A 24,386-nucleotide genomic window follows, 5' to 3' on the forward strand; every position below is an offset into this window, starting at 1 on the left:
GGAAAACGTGTACGTCATGCAACGTAGCAAATCGTTTAACGAACTGAACGCATCCCAGAAGTGGGCTACGGAACTGTGCCAGACAGGGACCGCAGCAAGTAAACAAGCCTATTCGACACAGTGATAGCGGAAACGAATTTAGGATACAGTTGTTTTATTGATCGGGGCTCACGTTAGCTGCCGTACACGACACGGCAGTAAACCCTTGAGAAAACTGGAATATTATTACAGTATTTGTTTTCGCACGGGAATAGACTCCTGATATGCGCATTATGCACTGCATCACTTTCGATAATATGGACGATTTTACCCTCAACATGGAGTACCTCATATGGGATTTAGGTTGGCATCTATAGCTACAGTAGGACGTTATTCCGTTGCATTGGACTGAAAGCAGCTGTCCTTGAGCTCCAGGATCATGGGCCCCATTATGCAGGAACGCACTGCCTCCACGGCATTGAAACGCGTTGTTTCCAAAGAGAAGATACGTACGAAGAATTCTGAAAATAACGAACCGATTACGAGGTAATCAATCAAATGTATTATAAAGCCCTTTTTACATCAGTAGTTGTCACAAAGTGTTTATACAGAAACCCATCCTACAACCCCAAAGAGCAAGCAATGCAGATGTAGAAGCACTGGCTAGGAAGAAACCTAGAGAGGAACCAGGCTCTGAGAGGTGGCAATTCCTCTTCTGGCTGTACGGGTTAATATTATAAGGGTACATGGCCATTAAGGCCAGATCGTTCAAGATATTCAAACGTCCATAGATGACCAGCAGGGTCAAATAATAATCACAGTGGTTATATAGAGCAGTTGTTTCCAGAACTGTAGTAATGTTCGAGCCACTCAAATTTCATATGAATTTACATTAGGCGTGGTAAAATGTATAGAATTGCAAGAAAATTGGTTTTAAAAGTATTTTTTTTATCTGCACTTCATGACAAAATGTGTAGAATTGCAGGACATAAGCTTTAAACCTGCAAAGTTCTCTATGCCAACAAGAGGGGTGTGAACAGTTTGTGTCATGAACAGTGCTTGTGCCCATATAAATATAAATAGGGGGGGGGGGGGGGGGGGGGGTGGATAGAGGGTGCAACAGGTCAGCACCTCAGGAGTAAAAGAGCTGGCTAGCACTTCTTGGGTTGATAATTAATTCAAGCATTCCCCACAATTTCCCAATAGTGTGTGATTGCGGCCTGCAATTGTTTCTGCTTGTGGGCATTCCTGCATCTGCAGGCATGCCCCCTCCCAAAGAGCAAGATATCGTCATGCTTGTGTGACACTTTTGATATTCTGGATTTCCCCTGATTATCTACGTTATTAAAATCTGGGTCAAATGGGAAATAAAAGTATTATTTGAGTTTTTCCAGGGCAAAGGACACTGTCTACTGGTGTTCTAGCTAGCTACCTATCCTACCTGCTGTGTACCTGTGTCCTAGCTAGCACCACTTGTCCTTCGGGTAAATCCATATGAATTCAATCACTTTTTGACAGCTTCACTTTTGATTTAAACAAAACTTTGTATATACATGTTTGCCCATGGAAGAAATGGTCAGTAAGTTACTTTTTGGACCTCAGTGCCAAATCATTCAGGAGATAGAGGTGCTCGAAGTTGACCCATTTTCCATACCCCACCATACCAAGAGACATCCATGTCTTCATCACTGGAAAATATACAGTAAATGGTTGATATCATTTAAGAGCTTACAAACAGGATGATCAAAATGTTATAATTTCATAAATAAGTTCCATAAAAATGGTTTTAAATGTACCTTTAAATGTGAAAGATAGAGGAGTAGGTGGCCAGCACGTTGCAATACACTTTATTGAACTTTAAACATAATGTATGTACAAAAGAGTACATAAGGGAGCAGTCAGCATAGTACATCAGGATGCACAACTGCAAAGCATTAACGCGTTGAACACACCGACAACATCATTGCATTTTGGTACACCATAATTACATTCATTTCCAATGAAACGTTGCGTTTGCAGCATTGCAGAGGCAGTTGCAGTGCGTTCGGTGTCGTGCATATGTTGGATTTATCGAACGTATGCGTCAAACTGTATGTGTAGACGGCTTGACAGAAATGGTAGCAGAAGGTGAATGTTGAACTTTTGTTGCATACATATCCAGATGATGCTGCGTACTATTTTGCGAAATCGAAGCGTCAGAGTTGAGTGCGGAACGCCTTGATCACACAGATACTGTGGTTGCGCAAAATAGTATGCAGCATAATGTGGATGTGTGCAACAAAAGTTAAACATTCACCTTCTGCTACCATTTCTGTCAAGCCAGCTACGCACACTGTTTGACGCATTCACCACACAGAACGCACTGCAACGTAACGCTGCAAGGCAAACACATCGTTCCATTGGAAATAAAGGCACTTCTGGTGTACCAAAATGCAAACACTGTTGGTGTGATCGAGGCATAAAAAGACAGATTATGCACTGGTACGTAAAATACATTGTATAAAAACACAGGAAGTACACCGTGGCAGTAATCAGCAATTCAGCAGAGCAAGGAATTACACTGTTTGTATACACTGAATCCACATCAAAGGACCTTAACCTTTTAACATCAATTATCTAAAAACTCGTAAATGCCAAGTTTTTCAGAACCGCATATGTTGTAGCTTAGAGTCTTCCTCTTAGATTTTTCTGTTGTGTCCCCAATCGGTTGAGACACAACATGCTCTTGAATACAGGGTGGGTGTCATTTAAATCATAGAATTATAATTCATATAATGGACCTGTTCCTTTCAGACCACTGCAATTTAGCTGGTACACCATTTAAATTGAATTGAAATTGTAACTTCTAACTACTACCACAAGGATCCAGCGGTCATGTATTTTCTATTATCTATATTTTTATGATTTCAATAGTTTCTTATGGAGGATTGAGTATAATTTAAAACAAGATATTCCCATTCAAATCAAAATTATTCTATGTGTGGACCTATAACTATCTTTGTCATACTATTTGAAAGTCAAAATTTCAATTTGATTCTATTTTACTACATGTCTTGAATGTTTTAGCATTCAGGCCAAAAAAGTCACTTTCTGAGCACTTCTACAATGGACAAATATGTATGGAAGGTTTTGTTCAAATCAAAAGGGGGGGGGGTCAAAAAGTGATTGAATTCAAATGGATTAACTCCTTCTCTAACGCCTGCTGAACACCTGCCCTCACCGTGGTTAATAGACCTGTGGAAAACAGTGTCCTAGCTACCTACATATCCCGCATCCTGCTTCCTATGTACCGCTTGTGTCCTAGTTAGCTACCTAGCATCCAGTGTCCTTCGCTAACATTTGTCGAACACCTGCCCTAGCAATTGTTAACATAACTGCAGGATAGCAATGGCCGACAGGCACTTCTTCTTCTGTGGGGTTTATTGGCGGTTGGCATGCAACGTTATGGTGCATTACTGCCACCTACTGTACTGGCGCGCCACCGCCTCCTGCCTGTATCCCGGAGTCGTAGCTTAAAAAGTGACCAATAGAAGTATAAAGAGGGGTTTCTGCAAATTCAGGAATGCCCACTTGCAGGAACACTCCAAATTGCATATAGTGCAAAGAGATAATTACAAGCTCTCTCCTGTCTCCTCACTCCACTCTCTTGTTTCAACAGTTCAAAGAAAGCTAACAAGGTGAAGAAGGCAGGAGCTCAGCTCAAGAATGCCCTTCCAGGTCAGGATAAGGACACTGTGTCGACAATCCAGAGGGTGAGTGACTGGTGATGAAATCATCTTGCAGATCATGAGGTCTTGTCATGTGCACAATTACCATTAATAACCAGACTAGTGTTTGGCAAATAACTTATATGGTACATTTTCTCCTCAGGGCATTCATTCAAAGGGAAGCAGAGTCAAATCTGGCACTACTCGAAACACTAGCAAACTGGCAAGGTAAGTTTATAGGGGAACCCATTCTTAAAATGACTCAGTCCAGTCAAATCCTTAATAACACTAACTCTCCACAGCCCTCAAGAAGGAGGCTTGAAGTCTAAACCACACACACACTCCTCAACACAGAGGCAAGAGAAGCGAGAGGTTCAGCGAACGTCCCCATGTTGCGGTGAGTTAGATCAGAACCATGGGGTACTGGGCCGAAGTCGGAAAGCTCTCTCTCTGCCCCTCTCCCCTATACCTGGGCTGCGCCAGGGGCCAATGCGGCTTCACACACACACTCAAGTCCCCACCCTGGAGTCCCTCAGGCAGTTTGAGCAGAAGGAAGTCGACTCGGACAGCGCCAGTGACCTGTCAGACTCAGAGAGACTGCCTGTACTCCCCTCCCCCTGTACCCCCTGCACCCCACCCCATCTCAACCTCCGCGCTGAAGTGATCAACTCCAGCGATTTCCCCCCAGCCTTCCCAGGACCACACGGGGCCACGAGCGACAATGACAGCGTCAGCTACAACTACCCTGACTTCCTGCCTCCTCCCTTCAATACCTGGAGCCTACGCCAGCTGGCTGTGTTCCTCCACACGGAGGGCCGAGGCGCCCCTCGCCCCAAACCTGTGGGGCCCCTGGAGAAGTACCTGGAGAGGCTGCTGCAGTTGGAGTGGCTCCAGATCCAGACTGTGCAGGCGGAGGCCTGCCGACCTGCGGGGGGCCGTCCTAGGGCCCTGGGCTTCCCCTCTGCCACCACCACGAACGCACCTCGGCCCCACACGGCACCACCCAGCCGCCTCAGCTCCCCCAAAGGCCTGCGGCAGTGTCAGCGCGCCTTCCCACTTGCCCCTCACAACCCCCCCTCGCTGGCAGCACAGCAGCTCTCCTGCCTCCCAGTCTGCCCCCATTGTCACATCCGCTACCCTCTGTGCAACGGGAGCTGCTCCTCCTATGCCTACCAGCGCCACTCGCGCCTCAGTCCCCTTCTGGAGCGCCGAGCCAGGCCCGGGGTTCCCCCGAAGAGGAGCAGCAGTGAGAGCCGGGTCACTTCCTCTGAGCGTAGGGCTACAGGCTGCAGTGGAGGAGGACAGACTCCAGGTAGCCCCTCGGCAGGAAGAAGCCACGTCAGACACATGCAGGCGGTTGGCAACATCCGTAAACCCGCCCAGGAGCCAGGCACTAACGGTAAAGGTCAGGCCAGTGTGAAGAAAGGCCGCGCCAGAGCAAATTCAGAAGCCGAGGTGAAGAAGGAGTCCAGTACGGCTAAGGCGGGAGTGGAGAAACACACACACTCTGGAAGTAAACGAGAGGCTAACACCATCAAGAGGGTCGAGAAAGACAGTCAGAGGACAGAAACAGGAAGTCAGGCATCTAAAAGTGGGGTTAAAAGAACAGTAAAAGAGCCACTCTCTCTCTTCAAGGCACCGTTGTCTGCCAAAGCGAATGGAAAAGCAAAGAATGTTCACTTTATTGCAAAGTAACCACATTTCCTGGCTCAGTACAGGAGCTTAAAGTTATGCTTGATAAAGTTCTATATAATATACAGTGCCGTCAGAAAGTATTCATATCCTTTTACTTTTTGTCATGTTACAGCCTGAATTCAAAATGGATTAAATATATTTTTTCTCTCACCCATCTACATAAAATGCCCCATAATGACAAAGTGGAAACATGTTTTTCGAAATGTTTGCAAATGTATTGAAAGTTAAATACAGAAACATCTCATTTATGTAAGTATTCACACTCTTGAGTCAATGGGGCTCCCAAGTGGCGCAGCGGTCTAAGGCACTGCATCTCAGTGCAAGGGGCGTCACTGCAGTCCCCCATCATTGTAAATAAGAATTTGTTCTTAACTGACTTGCCTAGTTAAATAAATAAAAATACATGTTAGAATCACCTTTGGCAGCAATTTACAGCTTTGAGTCTTTCTGGGTAAGTCTCTAAGAGCTTTGCACATCTGGACTGTAAAATATTTGCACATTATTATTATTATTATTTTTATTTTTTTAAATCTCTGTGAAGTTGGTTGTTGATCAGTGCTAGACAGCCATTTTCAAGTCTTGCCCTAGATTTTCAAGCCGATTATAAGTAAAAACTGTAACTAGGCCACAATGTCGTCTTGGTAAGCAACTTTTAGGTTATTGTCATGCTGAAAGGTGAATTTGTCTCCCGGTGTCTGTTGGAAAGCAGACTGAACCAGATTTTCCTTTTGGATTTTGCCTGTGCTTATCTATATTCTGTTTATTTTTATCCTAAAAAGAACTCCATCGTCCTTGTCGATGACAAGCATACCCATAACATGATGAAACCACCACCATCATGCTTGAAAATATAGAGTGGTATTCAATGATGTGTTGGATGTGCCACAAACTGAGTTAGGAAGGACGCCTGTATCTTTGAAGTGACTACATTGTGACTACACTGTATTGATACACCATCCAAATTGTAATTAATAACTTCACCATGCTCAAAAGGATATTCAATGTCTGTTTTTTATTTTATTTGTATCTACCAATAAGTGCCCTTAGCAAGGCATTGGAAAACATCCCTGGTCTTTGTGGTTTAATCTTTGTTTGAGATTCCTGAACTTATTTAGGCTTGCCATAACAAAAGGGTTGAATACTTATTAACTCAAGCTTTTCATCCGTAATTAATTTGTAAAAATGTTCTAAAAACATAATTCCACAGTGAAACAGGCTCTGCCAGTGATACAAAATCTTAATTTAATCCATTTGAAATTCAGGCTCTAACACAACAAAATGTGAAAATGTCAAGGGGTGTGAATACTTTCTGAAGGCCCTGTAACTGTTTTACTGCTGTTTAAATCACTACGCTAGCTGTTTGCAACTTTCAAAAGGTCAAATAAAAAATATATAATCATCTATTTCATGTAGACTTGATTTTAAGTGATACTTTAATAGGTCAAAGAATAAAAACATTGCCAACATGTTGTACTGTAACAATCTTGCACTGTAACAATTTTGGTTTGGCCAATACATGCAAGCCTTTACATGGAGCTTGGACCATGATATCTGATATTATGATCTAATGTGTGGAGCAAGATTTTTTTCCAGACATGTTTATTTCAGACTGTAATCAATTCAGGCTTTTAGGCAAACTGAAGACTTTGGGCTCAAGGCACTTTGCACTGTACAGCCAGTTTTGTCAGTACAGGTTATTGATGTTGAAAAGTAGACAACATATAGGCCTATTATTAGTCAACCATTAATTATTTAGTCAGCAAGTAGGCTGATCCACAGAGCCTGAGGTTCACTCAAAATAGCCATCATCACCAGTCTAGTGGAGCTGTTTCTGGTGTTGGAATGTATTTATTCCTTTATTCTCTCACTGTATGTTTTTCCTTTGTTGCTTGACCATCGTGTATCTTTCTTTGGTGCCTCATTTGTTTCTGTGTCTAAGAGTTTATGGTTGAATACGGGGAGAGACACACTTTGAGATAGTTGGAATGATGGTTTATTGGTTCAATATGAATGATATACTCTATTCAAGGTATACTTGTGTAAGGGCTTTCTCTTGTTTGAATAGACTTTAATTGACATTGTCTATTACAAGTATAATTTGCATAGGGCTAAGCTCTTTTTTTTGTTCCAGAGAGACAGTCTAATGTTTGCTACGAATGTAAATGCATATTTTTCCAAATTTTGTACACCATAGTTCTATTTATGATAGATATTGTGTTAATCACATTTTGATTCGCATTTGTCATTGACATTTATGTTTACAGTTTTGGGTAGGAAAAATGTTAAGCAAAAAAGCTGAAGGTATATTGTTTTGCATAATTTAACAGTTATTCCATTTGTTTACATTAGAACGTCTATCAATGTATTGTACTTTATGTGGGATTTATTCATTGAAACGCTACATACATGTAATAGTCGTACTGTGTTAAATTGCACTTTATTTATTCAATATTAATGTAAAGTATCTAAGCCATAGATCAGGGAGTAGAGTTGTCATAAACATTCACACGCACACAGAAAGTGGTGCATATTTTCTCAATGTTGAATGCAGTTGTTTGTAAGGCATAGAAATAAATATGCTTTGCACTGAATCATCGAGTGATGTCATTGTGTGAGTGTGACCTCACCATCTATGAGTGAGGTTGTAAGAAAATACATATTTATGAAATATTGATGGAAACTGTGGTGATATGTAGGCTTGTTGATTTCAATTGGAAAATCTTTTTGGGTAGTGTGTCATATCCTCTTCTTGCCTGGAAATGGTTTTAGAAGCTGACGGAGTTGCTTCTTTCTGTCGTTTACACAGCCTGTTGTGGAGAAAACAGTTGTCAAAACACAACCTGATATTATGCTCTCTCTAAGGTGAGATGTATTGAAGTGTAAAAATTCATTTTTAAGAGACAATCATTTTCTATGAGGCTTTTTTGTTTGACTGACATGAGATGAACTTGAACCCAAGTGTGGTGACTGAGAGTAACAGTTTAAGCCAGACTTACCGAGGTGTGTGTTTGCAGTGAAACAGGCACTGCCCAGTGTCTCTAGGTTGACATCTTCCCTGTAGACGGGTCCATCGTTCCACATAAGGTCATAGCCACCAACCCTCTTCTCTCTGCCAGTCAATCTAAGGAGAACAACCAATGAGAGAATATAGATGATAGGAAAAATAACACCAAATCACTTTCCCCTATTAAGTAGTCTCGGGAAGTGCTGTTACCTTAGGTCTGGGAACAATAGGGGATTTTCTTGGCAACTTCGAAAGGGGAGAAATAAAATCTTTCAGGGAGGGTGCTCTTCAGACAGACAACTCTCCCAACAAATCATACATTGGGTAGGCTCAGCTTAAAATGCAGGCGGGAATTGAGCCCTTGATATACTATCACCCCGGAAACATGAAAGAGGTGGACCCAACGTGAATGCAGATAGCTAGGCTAATTATAGCCACAGCCAGTCAGTGGTGGAACGCTTGTAACACTAATGTTCGCTGTCATGGCTCATGCAAACTACTAACTTGGAAAATACACATTGAAAATATTCTCTGCCAGCTCCATCTAGCTAGCTGTCCGGTGGGGATATTTATACCAGTGTACAATTGGAAAAGGTGGTGAAGTAAGAAAGCTGGATTTCCTGCTTTCCTGTCCATTTCCGACTATACCAACTGGACGTTTGTATCGGTGCAGACATGTATGTTAGAACATTGTTCATGCGGGAGGTAATCCATCTGCACAGGGAGACTACCAATCAAGTCTTCTCATCAGTGGAAAGTAACGAAGATAGGAAAGGAGCACGCCAATATTTGGATCCAATTCCATCACTAAAGGCAACCACACTGCGGGTTACTCAGAATGTTGATACTGTATATTTTGAGGCTAGGTCAATGTCAAGTGTAACGTGGTTTATATTAATACAGAGTAAACATTCTGAGTTGAACCTAAAGTGTGGTTTCCCTTTTAAAAGGGAAAACTCAAATTCATGCCTACTGGTTTCCCAAATGACGTCTACCCTAATCCAGAGATATTCAGCTCTATCACTAGGGGGCCATTTTGTCTGTGGATTTTTCAGTAGCTGTCCAGTATTTTAGCTGTCCAGATCTTCTAGGAAATATGACCTATACAAAATGAGTGAAATAGATTCTCTCTCTCCCCCCCTTCTGTGAACCCCTGTCTGAACAGTTGATTTGCCAGTTCAGCCAATGAGACATATCGGCCAAAGTGTGAGAGGTCAACTTTTTGAAACAGTCTGTTTCAGATACAGGTTTGAGGAGGGGTATTACAGTGGTTATTCTCTAATTTATGCTTTGGCCACAAATACAAATAAAGGACTTGTGAGTCAACAACATTATTTGGCTATGAGTTCACAGAATTAGCTTTTAAAAACTATATTTTCCCTGGAGAGTTACTTTAAAACCCAAATAATGTCACCAATTGGCCTGAGAATCTTGATTTCCGAGGTCTAAATCAGTGGCTAAATCAAAAGCAAAGAAGGAAACCAGTAGGCATATTGGCCCTGGGTTGAGTATCCTTTCCCCATTCCCTACCTGCCCTCCATATCCACAATGTGTAAGGTGTCCTCCAGCAGACAACACTTCATCTCGTAGTCCTCTTGGCTGCTGGCGGTGAGAGAGGGAGAGGCGTTCACCTCTATCAGCCACCTGTGGAGAGACACAAATTAGGAATTGCAATCTGACTTGAATGTTCGCACCAGTCTCCCATTGACATCAATGAAAGATTAAGTGAAGAGTTGCGTCCGCTTATAATTCTGAATTGGCCTAAAAGAGATTAAGGACGACGGCAATGATCTAACATTAAGATGATCCAAGAATTGTGACAGACCTAGCTACCACTTTACATTGTGGACACACCAACAGATCCACGGATGACGCAATCGCCATTGTACCTGCAGACTGCCCCTAAATACCTATGTCAGAATGCTGTTCATTGACTACAGCTCAGCCTTCAACACCATAGTGCCCTCCAAACTTTTCTTTATATATGAAAGGTATTGTCGGTGACAAAGCCTATACTTATATTTCTTCCAACCGACCTAGTCATGATTGCAGTAATGTTCTGCCTACGCTCTTAAACTCTTGATGGTTGCTAGGCAGCGCCCGTTACTACTATCATCCCGGCAGTTCTAAACTTTGCGAGGCATGTCTCACCCATCTCTTCGCATAGCTCACCACATGCACTGCTTTCTTAACCACAACTGGATGGATCCAAAGAATTACTGTGGGACTAAATATACCTGAACGACAAAAATATTGGAATAAAGTAGGCTAATACAATTGATGGCATCAAATTGTTGCTTGCTAAAACTTGCTAAAACTAAAAGTCATCCAATTGATTGAAGCAATAGCCTACCCGCGTGTGGTGAACTATTTCAGCACTGTTTTGCGCTGTTTTGAGACAAGCGTGGGGTCTTGATAAATCAACCAATATCTCCATTTGGATATTGTTTAGGCTACAATTAGGCTGTGGAAATGTTAGCTAAGTTGAGGTGAGTGCTGCGCATGATCATCTTGTCTAGTTGACTGATTTATTAGCACTGATCAGAACATTTTGCCAGCATGTTGGGGCTCCCAAGTGGCTCCCGAAGGCACTGCATCTCAGTGCTTAAGGCGTCACTACAGACACCCTGGTTCGAATCCAGGCTGTATCACAACCGGCCGTGCACAATTGGACCAGCGTCGTCCGGGTTTGGTCGGTGTAGGCAGTCATTGTAAATAAGAATTTGTTCTTAACTGACTTGCCTAGTTAAATTAAGGTTAAATTGAAAAATTAACAAGTGGATTATTTTGCTCTTCACTCTATGTCAATTAGTAGCCTAGGCCTACTCCCGACCAAAAGACTGTGACAAGTCTTAACAAATCAATGTGATTCGTTTCACTGAATCTCCATCTGTATATTTGGTTAATTCTCTGGATGGGCAAATAAGTGGAGGGGGTATCACTCATCTATTTGTTTGCTCATCTACAGTGCCTTCAGAAATAATTCTTTTCCACATTACAGTCGTATTCTAAAATGTATTAAATATTTGTTTTCTCTCATCAATCTACACACAACATTCTATAATGACAAAGGGAAAAGAGATTTCTAGAAAATGTTGCACATTTATTAAATTTAAAAAACAGATATACCTTATTTACATAGGTAGTCAGACCCTTTGAGACACGAAATTGAGCTCATATGCAAACAATTTCCATTGATCATCCTTGAGATGTTTCTACAACTGGATTAGAGTCCACCTATTGATTGGACATTGGACATGATTTGGAAAGGCACACACCTGTCTATTTAAGGTCCCACAGTTGAAAGTGCATGTCAGAACAAAAACTAAGCCACGAGGTCGAAGGAATTGTCTGTAGAGCTCCGAGACAGGATTGTATCGAGGTACAGATCTGGGGAAGGGTACCAAAAAATGTCTGCAGCATTGAAGGTCCCCAAGAACACAGTGGCCTCCATCATTATTAAACTGAAAAAGTTTGGAACCACCAGGACTCGACCGAGAGCTGGCCACCCGGCCAAACTGAGCAATCGGGGGAGAAGGGACTTGGTCAGAGAGGTAAACCAAGAACCCAATGGTTACTGTGACAGAGCTCCAGAGTTCCTCTGTAGAGATGGGAGAATCTTCCAGAAGGACAACCATCTCTTCAGCACTCCACCAATCAGGCCTTTATGGTAGGATGGCCAAACGAAAGCCACTCATCAGTAAAAGGTACATGACAGCCCGCTTGAAGTTCGTCAAAAGGCACCTACAGGATTCTCTGATCTGATGATACAAAGATTGAACTCTTTGGCCTGAATGTCAAGGGTCACGTCTTGGAGGAAACCTGCTACCTATGGAAAAGCATTGTGGTAGCAGCATCATGCTCTGAGGATGTTTTTCAGTGGCAGGGACTGGGAGACTTGTCAGGACTGAGGGAAAGATGAACGGAGCAAAGTACAGAGAGATCCTTGATGAAAACCTGCTCCAGAGCGCTCAGGACCTCAGACTGGGGTGAAGGTTCACCTTCCAACAGGACATCGACCCTAAGCACACAGCCAAGACAATGCAGGAGTGGCTTTGGAACAAGTCTCAATGTCCTTGAGTGGCCCAGCCAGAGCCCGGACTTGAACCCAATCGAACATCTCTGGAGAGACCTGAAAATAACTATGCTGCGACGCTCCCCATCCAACCTGACAGAGCTTGAGGATCTCCAGAGAACAATGGGGAAAAACTAAAATACAGATGTGCCAAGCTTATAGCGTCATACATACCCAAGAAGACTCAAGGCTGTAATCGCTGCCAAAGTACTGAGTAAAGGGTCTGAATACTTATGTAAATGTTACATCAGTTTTTATTTTTAATACATCTGCAAATGTTTTTGTTTTGTCATTATGGGGTCTTGTGTGTAGATTGATAAGAAAAACAAACATTTTAAACCATTTTAGAATAAGGCTGTAAAGTAACAAAATGTGGAAAAAGTTAAGGGGCCTGAAAACTTTCCAAATGCACTGTATATATACTGTGCATATATATAGTACCAATCAAAAGTTTGGATACATCTACTCAATACATGGATGTTGATTAAGGCAGCCCACCGTACCTCTCTGATTCAGAGGGGTTGGGTTAAATGCGGAAGACATATTTCAGTTGAAGGCATTTAGTTGTACAACTGACTAGGTATCCCCCTCTCCCTTTCATTCAAGGGGTTCTTTATTTTTACTATTTTCTACATTGTACAATAATAGTGAAGACATCAAAACTGTGAAATAACACATATGGAATCATGTAGTAACCAAAAAAGTGTTGAACAAATGAAAATATATTTATATTTGAGATTCTTCAATGGAGCCACCCTTTGCCTTGATGACAGCTTTGCACATTCTTTGCATTCCCTCAACCAGCTTCATGAGGTTCCTTCCTACATAAACGTCAGATTTATAAAGCAATTCAGTGGTTACATACTGGGCTCAGACTGGCTAAGGTTTTGCATTAGAAATGCAGTCAGTCAGTGGGGAATAATGAGGAGGGAGGTGTGCGTGTGTCTCACGGTTTGAGGTCCTGATCCAGTAGGATGTCATAGCCATAGAGCTCAAAGCAGTGTTTGTCGTTGATGATTACTTTCTGCACACTCTGCAGGCTACGGACAAATATGTTGTCAACGTCCTTAAACAGAGCCTCTATGGTCTCTGTGCCATGCCTCGCAGTCAGGTATCGCCGAAGCTGCTGCATCTGCCACTTACAGCCCTACACACACGGAAGGGAGAATAGAGAGAGATTCATAGCAAAGTAATTTATTCTTAAATTGTGTTTAGCAGTGGTCTTACTAAACATTCGGATTAGATTACCCCACAACATTGTGACTTTTGAAGGAATTCTACACACCTTTTCAGGATCATAATCTGGCGCTGTTTTTTGCACTGCCACATTGGTGAGATGGACATCTTAGAAGAAGCATTAAGGAGACGTTCTATTTGCCTAGTCCCAGATCTGCTTGTACTCCTGCCAACTCCATTGCTGTCATTGCCAAGTCAAACAATTTCTTAAAAAACTGTTTTTGCTTTGTCATTATGAGGTATTGTGTGTAGATTGATGAGGGGAAAAATTATTTAATCTATTTTAGAATAAGGCTGTTACGTAACAAAATGTGGAAAAGGTCAAGGGGTCTGAATACTTTTGGAATGCACTATATGACAGGATAACGAGTGACAAGGAGTTGGCATGATGGCACAAACAGACTGGCACTGGAGAAAGAGATGATGGAGAAATAGTAGAACAGAATTTGGGTCAAATGTATTTCAATTCCAGGCAATTCAAAAGACTCAAATTGTTACAGACAATTTATTATTAGGATTCCAGGTTTAGAGCCGACCGTTGGGAGTTTGTTTCTAAGGAAAAGACAATTATTATTATTTGGCTGCAGAACAGTCGACTACTGTGTGCAGATAACTGTTCTTAGACAATAACTCAGCTCACATACAAGGCTGTAATGAGGTAAGGAGAAGGATACACTGGTCATCAATGCTGGTGAGAGAGAATCGGGTGCTGGAGAATCGGGCAAATCCATCTCGATATAACCATGCCTTCAGTGGGATATACTAAGACGCACACAAATGAATTCTAGTTAACAGTGTTAAATTGACATATTTTACAGCATGTGTTGCTTACTTCATCAGTTGACGTGTGTCAAGCCCATATGAGTGAAGTGCTTTAATCCAATGATCTACCAAAATGGTTTTAGATTTGATTACTTTGATTTTGATTCATTTAGTGATTGAGAAGACCGAAACTTACTGATGTAACCAATACATAAACCCTCAAGTCAAATTTTCTCCCTATTTAAGGAAAGGTCATAAAAAGAGAACATTAGAGAAGAGCAATGCAGAAATATCAAAATAATCCATTGTGTAATAATTTATTCCAAACTTAGACCTATTATCAAACTTAAATTTAATGCACCACTGATAAGGTAGGGATTTTCTATGTAGCGCTGTGCAACGTAGCTCTCCACTTGAGTCTCATCTCTCTGCTCCTCTGAGCGACTCCCATCCTGTACAAACACAAACATACAGTGTCAGTGTGTGTTTGTTTGTCTGTCTTTTAAAAAAATGTTTGATTTATTTTTATTTTTTACAAACATGAACATAAACCATGTAAAAGTTAAGGGAAACAACCTATAAGACATCTACATTGCACAACAATCATATCATGTCATGTTTCTATTTATTACATTACCGCATGGTGTTACCTTTTTCCAGTCCATGATGTCTTTCAGTTTTTGAAATAGGAAAATGCCCTTCCCCTGAGATCTTGCAACCTGAACAAAGATTGATAGAGGGAGTTGAACTTCATAACTATAGTATAAATATACAACTGTATTATGTTAGTGCATAATGTAAAAGCAATAGTTTTGTCTACTCTTCTTATTACTGATGGCAACCTAATGCTAAACTAAGCTTGTGTGAATTGTCACATTCACTGTTGAAAATAATGTATTTGTAGACTTATAGATTTAGTGCACAGGTATGTTCTGGTTGTATGATTGTTCTGTGTTTTTTTAAACTGGAGCTGCCTTGTTTGCCACATCTCCCTTGGAAAATATATGTTTTTGTATCTCTGATGGGAAGGGATTAAATAAAGGTTCGACGGGCCTATATTAAACAAAAAAACTAATCTGCAGGTCCTCTCACCGGTTTCATGATCCAGGTGCTGCCCGGGCTCCGTTTGAACTCTTCCACAAAGAGGTGGTATTCACTGGGTAGTTCAAAGGTCCGGGGGAAAAAGTCACATTTGGACGCTTCAATGCGGCCAGCTTCCCTCTCAAGGGTTTTGCGGTACCTCTTTAGGTTTTTCACCATTAGGTTCTTGCGCGTCAGCTGCATGATAAAACAAATTAAGATTATGATACAGTACAAACATAAGTGATACGTTATGAGGGGCAATCTGCGATTGGTACATCCATTTTTTGACTCTTAAATTAATGATAGCCTGTATACACATTGACTCTTTAAGAAATGCCTTATGATCTTACTTAAACTAATAATATTTTTGATATCAGAGATGGATGGTCAGTCCCTTCATCCATAAGTCTATCTAACTATGAATTTGAGAGTGGTTGCCTTTCTCCAGCCCCATTCCTCAGCTGTTTACCAAAACAGTGTGGGGTGAACTCTGTTGTTTGAACTGCAGATTGCCCTTATAATACATGACTATAAATAAGAGCGCCACATGGGAAAATATGTTCAAATCACACCTGCTGTCCATATATGCTAACAGCTATTTTTACAATACATGGTAACACTACTGTATGATCCTCGTGCATCATAAAAGCCTTCATAACAGCTCAGACATGATGTCCCCCATAGGCAGTGATAAACATGAACCTTATGGACACCGGCAAAATATTCTATGAGGCTAGTTAATGAGGCTAGTCAGGCACAACTTCTGCACATGACAACAGATTTGCCTGTCATCTAACAAGCATACATATGAAGGCTGTTATAGCCTAATGTCTTTTGTAGGCTAGTGTTGTAAAGGCTTTATGAATACATAGATAAGGGGGCCCCACATGAAGTGTTACTGACTAATCTATAATGGTACTGACTGACCTCATAATGATTGCGAAAATGGCATATCCTCACGTGTTCTTCCATGTAGGAGTGGTCGAAATTCTCCCTCAGCCACCCAACATCACACCAGTTAAAATCCCATTCTCCATCACTGCGCTCACAGATATATACACACACAAAAAAAAAAGGGCATTTGACGTCTTGTAATGTAGGCTAAGTCACTCAGGATACAATACGCTATTTAAAATGCTCACACACACTCTGGATACAATATGCTACAAAGCCTAATCACAATTCAATGTTGTGGATGCACGCACGCACGCGCACACACACACATTGTGGTTACATCATTAGGTCTAGCCTACACAACTCACTCTTTGACCTCCATCCAGCCTGGTCTTTGTCGCAAGACATCCTGAATGGTGTTTGTTAGGCCACATTTGTAACGTACACAACTTCTTCCATCCCTATGGAGTCAACAAGTGGTTTGTTAGTATCTTCCATTGCCAGGCTATGTCACAAACATCATCCATCCAACATCACACCAGATAAAATCACATTTGCCATTACTGTGATCACATATCACAAATCATATGCATTGTATTTCTTGTCATGTAAGTAAGTCCGTCTACACTAAGAAAAAAAAGTAAATCTAGAACCTAAATGGGTTCTTCGGCTGTCCCCATAGGAGAACACTTTGAAGAACCCTCTTTTTGGTTCCATGTAAAACCTTTTCTTCTTAAAGTGTGTACACACAATATATCTAGTAAAATGCAAATAAACAAAACACACACACACACACACACAGCTAATAGCATTAGCCTACAATGGCTATCATCAATTAACTAGCTGGGTGTCAAAATGAATGTAAAATTGTCTATGTACTGTCAGATGTTTCCAATCATGCTAGTGAGTAACGTTAAGTAGCTAACGTTAGCTGGTTAATAACAACCATATTTGCAGAACAACTCACCCCTCTCTTCTTTTTTGATAACCATAAGGACCCTTGTATCCAGCAGTCTGGTAAAACAATGAATGATTTAAGACAGCTAGCCATTCACAATTGCCTAAACAAGCTAATAAGTTAGCTAGCTAGACATTGAACGTTAGTTGATTATCTTCGCTAAAGTTCACAACAGAGACAAAGCTAAATATATCTGCCTCTGAGTCGGACACAATGAAGTCGTGACCAGACCAGCCTAGGCAGCTGATAATCGGCGCTAGATCTGCTCTAGAGCCCACTATCGGCTGCCTAGAAGAACCAGAGCCTTAAGCTTCACCAGTATCAGAACCACAGGTCAAAATGCGCTAACAGTAACGTTAACGTTGCTAAAGTTGGCTACACAGAGCATGCATACATTTTCATTTGAAGGGCTTTCCCACCTTATTCCTTGACATGTTGTCGTGGTAGCAATCGCCACATCTGTTTACCGGGGTCAGCTAAAAGGTTAATTAGCTAAATGTTTAGCTAGCAGCATTAACGTTAGCTAGCTGTCGATTAGTTTGACCAGAGATACTAGAAAGGAGTAGCTAGTTCGTATCTACCTGGTTTGACAACACATGTTGTCATGGCAACCTCATGAATGGAAAAAGCTGTATTTATAATCATGAATTCCAATGAATTACACACAATCTTTGAACATTTATTTACATATTTCCCAAATCATAGGAAGAGAGAAAAAGCGTACAGCACTGGTAGACCCCCTTTTAAGTCAGTACAAGACACACTGACGTCACGCACAGACGCGCTTGTCTTTTGGATGCGCTACTAATGCAGCCTTCAAACCAACTGGAAGCTCGGAAACCTCCATATTCAGTGCGTTCAAGACAATTGGGAACTAGGAGAAAACAAGCTCCGACTGGGAATATTAGTTTTCAACGGTCCTCTACCTCGGGAATCCAAGTAGGGAACTTGGGCCTCTTTCTAGAGCTCCGATTTTACGACTTTAAGATTACTGACGTCAGTTTACCTCGTTTTCCCCAAAATTCTCAGTTGTCGTGAACGCACCATAAGAAATCCGTCATCATCATCATCATCATCATCATCATCTGCGCCCATTCAACATAGCCTAGATTTACGTTTTTATTACTTATAAACAAACAAACTTTTTAAGGTTCTCATACGCATTTAATTACGTTTTGATTATTGCTTTAATAACAGTCGCTAAGACTATATTTGGTTGTGATCTTTGCTTAAATAACTATTTTGGATGCAGCATTTGTTAGCTAGAATGCTAACGCTCATTGACATAGGTTGTAGCAAAAGCTAGCCAAAGAGCCAATTTACTACAGCTAGAACAACGAGACAGATATTTCACCTGATGTATAAATGTGAAGCATCCGCTTGGCGTTTCCACTCAGTACCATATATGGTGATGAACGAAAGCTCAGGGTCCGGCTACGAGAGATGGATTTTGGGCGACATTCTGCTCATTTTCTTATCTATGAAACATTTGATATCCATACAGTTTTCTGTTTCCAAAACTACAACCTGTAACAAACAGAGTGGACGGAGTTTCTAAAAAGTGCGTTGTTTAGAAGGAGTGCACACGCGCACTTCACAGAAGTGCCAGGTCGCAATTGTAAATGAGAACTTGTTCTCAACTTGCCTACCTGGTTAAATAAAGGTAAAATAAATAAAACAGAACTAGGGTTCGCTAACGAACATTTTAAAATAAATGCTAAAACGAGCCAATAGGATCTCACTAGCTCGTGCTTGGCTCTGCCCACCGAGTTTTCTGCACACTATGATTCATTTGCTTCCATTGGAAACGACGTGTTCTGGTCTATCTTGGTTTATTAATAAAAATATTAGATTGCACTGGTTGACATTGAAGTGTTTAAAAAAAAGTATAATTACAGAAAATACAAGCAAGTAGAAAAACTCTGTAATGAAAAAGAAATACATTCATCAGTATAATGTCCTTAATTCGATTTCTGAATAGCACTACAGGAACCAAAACATCACATTTAAGAACATTTTTAAGATTGTTCCACAAATAAGTTGCAAGAAAAGTTAAACCTGATTTACCTAACTTGGTAAAGACCAAATACATTTTCAGAGATAGCCATCCCCGAGACCGAGTGTGGTCACTCATAAGACTAATGTTTAGTAATGATGCTAGGTAAAGTGGGAGTATTTGTAAAAGAGCTTTATACATGAAAACATAGCACTGTATCACCCTATGTGACATCAAAGAGGGCCAACTAACTTTCTGGTAGAGAATGCAGGGATGAGTACTAAAACTGTCGCCAGTAATAAAGTGCAGTGTGCTATGTTAAAATGCATCTAACGGCTTTAATGAAGTGGCAGGTGCGTTCATATAGCCTGGTCTAAGCCAATTGAGGAAAGCTTCTGGATTAGCAGTGAGTGATCAACAGTATTGAAGGCCTTTGACAGGTTAATGAAGAGGACAGCACAATGTTGCCTTTTATCCACATAACTTATACCTAGGGATGCAGCAGAGATACTGATATGACCTGTTGAAAACCTGACTGATGTACATTTAGAATACATTTCAAAGATAAGAAAGATTTTAGCTGAGAATTAATGAAGGATTCAAATATTTTAGCTAGGCAAGAAAGTTTAGAAATAGGTTGATAATTAGTTAGGTCACAGTGGTAACCACCTTTGTGAAGGGGGAGTACGTGTCAGGTTTAAAAAATATGGTTTAATGATTCAGCAATCAGGGGGGCAGAGAGCTGCAGCAAAAATGGATCAAGCATATCAACCCCAGTGGATTTATTTTCTCTGAACTGTTTAAAAGAGGCATGTTTATCTGCCAGAGGAATAAATATGGATGATACATTTTCTAGAGCCAACTCAGGGTCAGGAATACAGGAGACTAGATGTATGGCTAAATCAGAGTAGAACATGTAATGTCAAAACCCTTGAGGAGAAAACTTTCAAAAATGTGTCTTCTTAATTAAACAAGGATTAGAATTTAGCTGTTTGGTATCTCTAACACATACTACGGGACAATGATCACTGAGATCATATGCAAATACTTCACTAGACAAATATTTATGGGGGTTATTAGTAAGAATTCAATCAATCAGGAGTTAACAGCGTTTTTCACATTTAGCTGTGGGGGTTCACATCAATTGAGTCAGACTAAAATCAATGCATTTACTCTTAAATTGATTGAGGTTGGGGATAGCCAATCCAGATTTCAAATCCTAAAAAATGACAAACTCAGAGAAAATAAAATGTGTTCAACACTTAGATGTAGCACCAACAGCATCTGCCTTGGCAGTATTCTGGTTTATGGACACATCTACAACCAGGAGCTCAAATGACTTGGGAACAGAAATATTTCAAGAACAGGGCGCCATGAAATTTTACATTTTAAAATATTGATTTGAGATATATAGCCACAACTCCCACTTTCTGTAATATGTCAAATCTAAATACATTATAATCATTTACTTCAATGTCTTTATCAAAGACAGAACCATTTAACCATGTTTCTGAGAGAACCACAATGTCAGGACACAAGTCCTGTACCCAAATGTAAATCATGTCAATTTTTTTTATCATACTTCGCACATATAGGTGCATTAGCCCAAGCCTCCTACATGACTTAAAGTCAGAGGGGGTATTCAGCTCATTCCCATAAGAGCTAACAGGGGCGGCAGCGTAGCCTAGTGGTTAGAGCGTTGGACTAGTAACCGGAAGGTTGCAAGTTCAAACCCCCGAGCTGACAAGGTACAAAATCTGTCGTTCTGCCCCTGAACAGGCAGTTAACCCACTGTTCCTAGGCCGTCATTGAAAATAAGAATTTGTTCTTAACTGACTTGCATAGTTAAATAAAGGTTTAAAAAAAAATATATATATAGTTATCTGTAGCTATTTGTTGAGTGAGCTGAGACTTTGCCAAGGTCCCTGGCCAACCACGTAAGAGCAGACTGAGCTGACAGACCTCCCTAAAGTCGCTGGTGCGGGAACTGGGTGAGCAGTGTTGGCAGAGATCAGTCTGGCCGGATGAAGCTCCCACCAAAGGAGTGAAGCTGTTGCAGGAGACCGGAGTGGCTGCCAATGCTCCATTCTGGGTGTGCACATGAGGCCTTGCTGTGGCTCTTGTTGCAGGGTTGGGGCTGCCATGGGCAGTAGTGTCCCAGACCTGTCCTGGGGATGGGAGTAGGGAGGGTAACCAAAACTAGCCTGGGAGGGAGGTTGTGGGTGGTGCGGAGGGCAGTGTAACTGGCAAAGCTCCTAATTCTCAGCATATGAGGGCTGATGATGTGAATGATACATGGTGCGGACTGCATCATGTGGTGCACTACCCTCGACAGTGTTTTGCCAAACCATAGGGTATTGGTCGGTCTTGTGTAGAGCTGGACTGAGTTGATGCCTGCCTGGTTTGGTAACATGGGAGGCAGGTTGTTGGATGAATTGAAGAGGGTTGGTGTGGAAGGCAGTGTCGCTGGCGATGTTCCAAACTGCGTGGGGCCACTGTGAATGGCTTGAGCATAGCTCAGTGTATCTGCATGCAGTTCCTGGGAGAGAAGTGATGACTGGTGATGTGGGGGGCAGTGTTGCTGGCTGTTCTCCAGTCTCTGTGAGGCGTCATCAGATGCAGGTCTAAAGGAGCCTCTGATTTGTCTCAGGGAGTTGGTGGCTGGTCTGCTGCTCCTGTAGGGTGAGGTGGACTGGCCACCCAGAGAAACATCCTGACGAAGGTGGGTACACCCTCTTTGAACAAGTGTACATTATCACACAGACAGTCCAGACTAAGGGTGGGATGGTGGGTCAATTTCACATTTGGCCAGTTAGCACAGTCCCAAGGGAGGCTGGCATTTATTCCCTCGATAGTGGCAGGTGAAACTCTCTCCTCCGGAGCAAGGTGTACAGTACAATCCTGGCATCTGGGGAGGTGGTAGAGGCCCTCTCCACCATCCTCCCATGTGATGTGGCCACCTTTTCCTGTCTGCAATGCACTAAATTAACTAAGCTGTTCACATATAATAAAATAATTTAACTAAAAATTTAAGGAGGCAATTTAAGGAGGAACCCTTCTTAAGTCTTGCTGCACATGGAATTGGTTGCCAGGAGATGATCACCCTTCGCGGCGGTGGATGAAAGCGGGTGTTGCCAGTTTCAGGGATACAATATTTTTAACCTAACATCTATTTCCCCTGCTACATTAAGTTAGTTCATGGTTTACACAGCTTGTTGGCCATTACCCAATCAGTGTTTCTCAACAAGTTCAAAACACGCGAATGCATCCAATTGGTATTTACAACTTCAGAAATCGTAAATTTCCACCTTCCTCTTGCGAACGCAGCATTAGCTTCCGAGATCAGACGAGAATAATATGGTCGAAAGAGTGCGTGTCACCAGTCCGGTACCACCTGTGCCAGCTCCACGCACCAGGTCTCAAGTGCGCCTCCCCAGTCCGGTACCACATGTGCCGGCTCCACGCACCAGGCCTCCAGTGCGCATTCACAGTCCAGATCTTCCGGCGACAGTTCCCGGTCCGGAGCTTCCGGCGACGGTTCCCGGTCCGGAGCTTCCGGCGACGGTTCCCGGTCCGGAGCTTCCTGCGACGGTTCCCGGTCCGGAGCCTCCGGCGACGGTCAACAGTCCGGAGCTTCCAGGCAAGGCGTCCTGCTCCAGGGCAGGAACCTTCCTCTGCGCTGGTGGCCAGTCCAGGCACGGCGTCCAGCTCCATGGCCGGAGCCTTCCTCTGCGCCGATGTCCAGGCACGGCGTCCAGTCCCGCTCCAGGGCAGGAGCCTTCCTCTGTGCCGGTGGCCAGTCCAGGCACGGCACGGTGTCCAGTCCCGCTCCAGGGCAGGAGCCTTCTTCTGCGCTGGTGTCCAGTCCAAGCATGGCGTCCAGTTCCGCTCCATGGCAGGAGCCCTCCTCTGCGCCGGTGCCCAGTCCAGACACAGCGTCCAGTCCCGCTCCAAGGCCGGAGCCTTCCTCTGCGCCGGTGCCAAGTCCAGGCACGGTGTCCAACCCAGCTTCATGGCCAGAGCCCTCCTTTGCGCCGATGCCCAGTCCAGGCACGGCGTCCAACCCAGCTTCATGGCCAGAGCCCTCCTTTGCGCCGATGCCCAGTCCAGGCACGGCGTTCAGCCCAGCGCGGGGGCGGGGGCTACAACCTGCACCGGAGCCGCCACCGACACTAATCACCCCCCCTACCCTCCCCATTTGGTTTTAGGTTTTGCGGCCGGAGTCCGCACCTTTTGGGGGGGTACTGTCACGCCCTAACCATAGAGAGCCTTTGTTTCTCTATGGTGTAGTAAGTCAGGAGTTGACTAAGGCGTGTTCTGGTATGTCTATTTCTATGTTGGTGCTAATATAGTTCCCAATTAGAGGCAGCTGTTTATCGTTGTTTATCATATTTAGGTAGCCATTTCCCTACCTGTCTTTTGTGGGATATTGTTTGTGTTTAGTTGCCTGTGTGCACGTCAAGACTTCACGTTTTGTTGTTTTGTTTGTTTCACGGATATAAAAAATACGTGGAACTATACTTACGCTGCGCCTTGGTCCGCTCATTACGACGATCATAACAGTGCAATGTATTAATGTTTTCAATAAACTTTGGAGACTAAATATATTATATTTGCATGTTATCAACAATCTAAGCCAACCCTGTTTGTTTTTCCCAATAGTTGCGCATGCATCGATTTTGTTGCCTAACAACTAAACCGTCTGAGCAGAATTACTGTCTTACCTCAATTAGACACGAAATCCCTAGTTTGAAAGCAACAGTTTTTCTGGAAGCTGTGCTGAGGCATTTTCCCTACATTTTCCCCAATGTGGGCCAGCCCCCTAGCAATTCGAGTTTAACCAATGAGCTTCTGTCCCTCGCCATATGAGTGACAGCTAGCAAGTTGCACATGATGCACCCACAGCAGAGTGATAGAGAGCAAAGATGTGTTGCACGTCTGCACATACGTAGCGTAGTACGCAATTTTCGAGGACCATTTTTGGCTCGTGGGCGCTA

At 42.5% G+C, this 24,386-nt stretch overlaps 2 protein-coding genes across 3 annotated transcripts; one reads left to right on the forward strand and one right to left on the reverse strand.

Moving 5' to 3' along the window:
* Positions 1-51: 51 nt before the first annotated feature.
* On the forward strand, positions 52-7,972 carry fam217ba (family with sequence similarity 217 member Ba). The gene is made up of 4 exons (XM_020506380.2): positions 52-525; positions 3,638-3,731; positions 3,850-3,914; positions 3,989-7,972. The coding sequence occupies exons 1-4, from the start codon at positions 419-421 to the stop codon at positions 5,379-5,381; spliced, it is 1,659 nt and encodes a 552-aa protein (XP_020361969.1). The 5' UTR covers positions 52-418; the 3' UTR covers positions 5,382-7,972.
* Positions 7,359-18,146, reverse strand: ttll9 (tubulin tyrosine ligase-like family, member 9). 2 transcript variants are annotated; one of them, XM_020506381.2, is made up of 14 exons: positions 17,813-18,096; positions 17,403-17,449; positions 16,804-16,896; positions 16,469-16,580; positions 15,551-15,736; positions 15,109-15,177; positions 14,820-14,910; positions 14,655-14,695; positions 14,371-14,458; positions 13,746-13,804; positions 13,411-13,607; positions 9,916-10,029; positions 8,378-8,502; positions 7,359-8,188 (listed from the first exon to the last, which is right to left on the reverse strand). In XM_020506381.2, exons 1-14 carry the CDS (start codon positions 17,825-17,827, stop codon positions 8,118-8,120), a joined length of 1,308 nt encoding a protein of 435 aa, XP_020361970.1. In that variant the 5' UTR covers positions 17,828-18,096; the 3' UTR covers positions 7,359-8,117. The 2 variants fall into 2 exon arrangements, with proteins under 2 accessions (XP_020361970.1, XP_020361971.1); XM_020506382.2 differs by having other exon boundaries at positions 7,800-8,188; positions 16,502-16,580; positions 17,813-18,146.
* Positions 18,147-24,386: the final 6,240 nt, after the last annotated feature.

This window comes from Oncorhynchus kisutch, linkage group LG17 (assembly GCF_002021735.2).
Source record: "Oncorhynchus kisutch isolate 150728-3 linkage group LG17, Okis_V2, whole genome shotgun sequence".
In the NCBI taxonomy this organism is placed as follows: domain Eukaryota; kingdom Metazoa; phylum Chordata; class Actinopteri; order Salmoniformes; family Salmonidae; genus Oncorhynchus; species Oncorhynchus kisutch.

Excerpts from the sequence above, each read along its gene's own strand:
- fam217ba (XM_020506380.2), top strand. The coding sequence starts at position 419 with ATGGGCCCCATTATGCAGGAACGCACTGCCTCCACGGCATTGAAACGC. Across the intron at positions 526-3,637 it reads AATAACGAACCGATTACGAG|TTCAAAGAAAGCTAACAAGG; the intron begins GTAATCAATCAA and ends TTGTTTCAACAG. Across the intron at positions 3,915-3,988 it reads AACACTAGCAAACTGGCAAG|CCCTCAAGAAGGAGGCTTGA; the intron begins GTAAGTTTATAG and ends AACTCTCCACAG.
- ttll9 (XM_020506381.2), bottom strand. Across the intron at positions 16,581-16,803 it reads GGCTGGATGGAGGTCAAAGA|TGATGGAGAATGGGATTTTA; the intron begins GTGAGTTGTGTA and ends CTGTGAGCGCAG. Across the intron at positions 15,737-16,468 it reads ATTTTCGCAATCATTATGAG|CTGACGCGCAAGAACCTAAT; the intron begins GTCAGTCAGTAC and ends TTTATCATGCAG.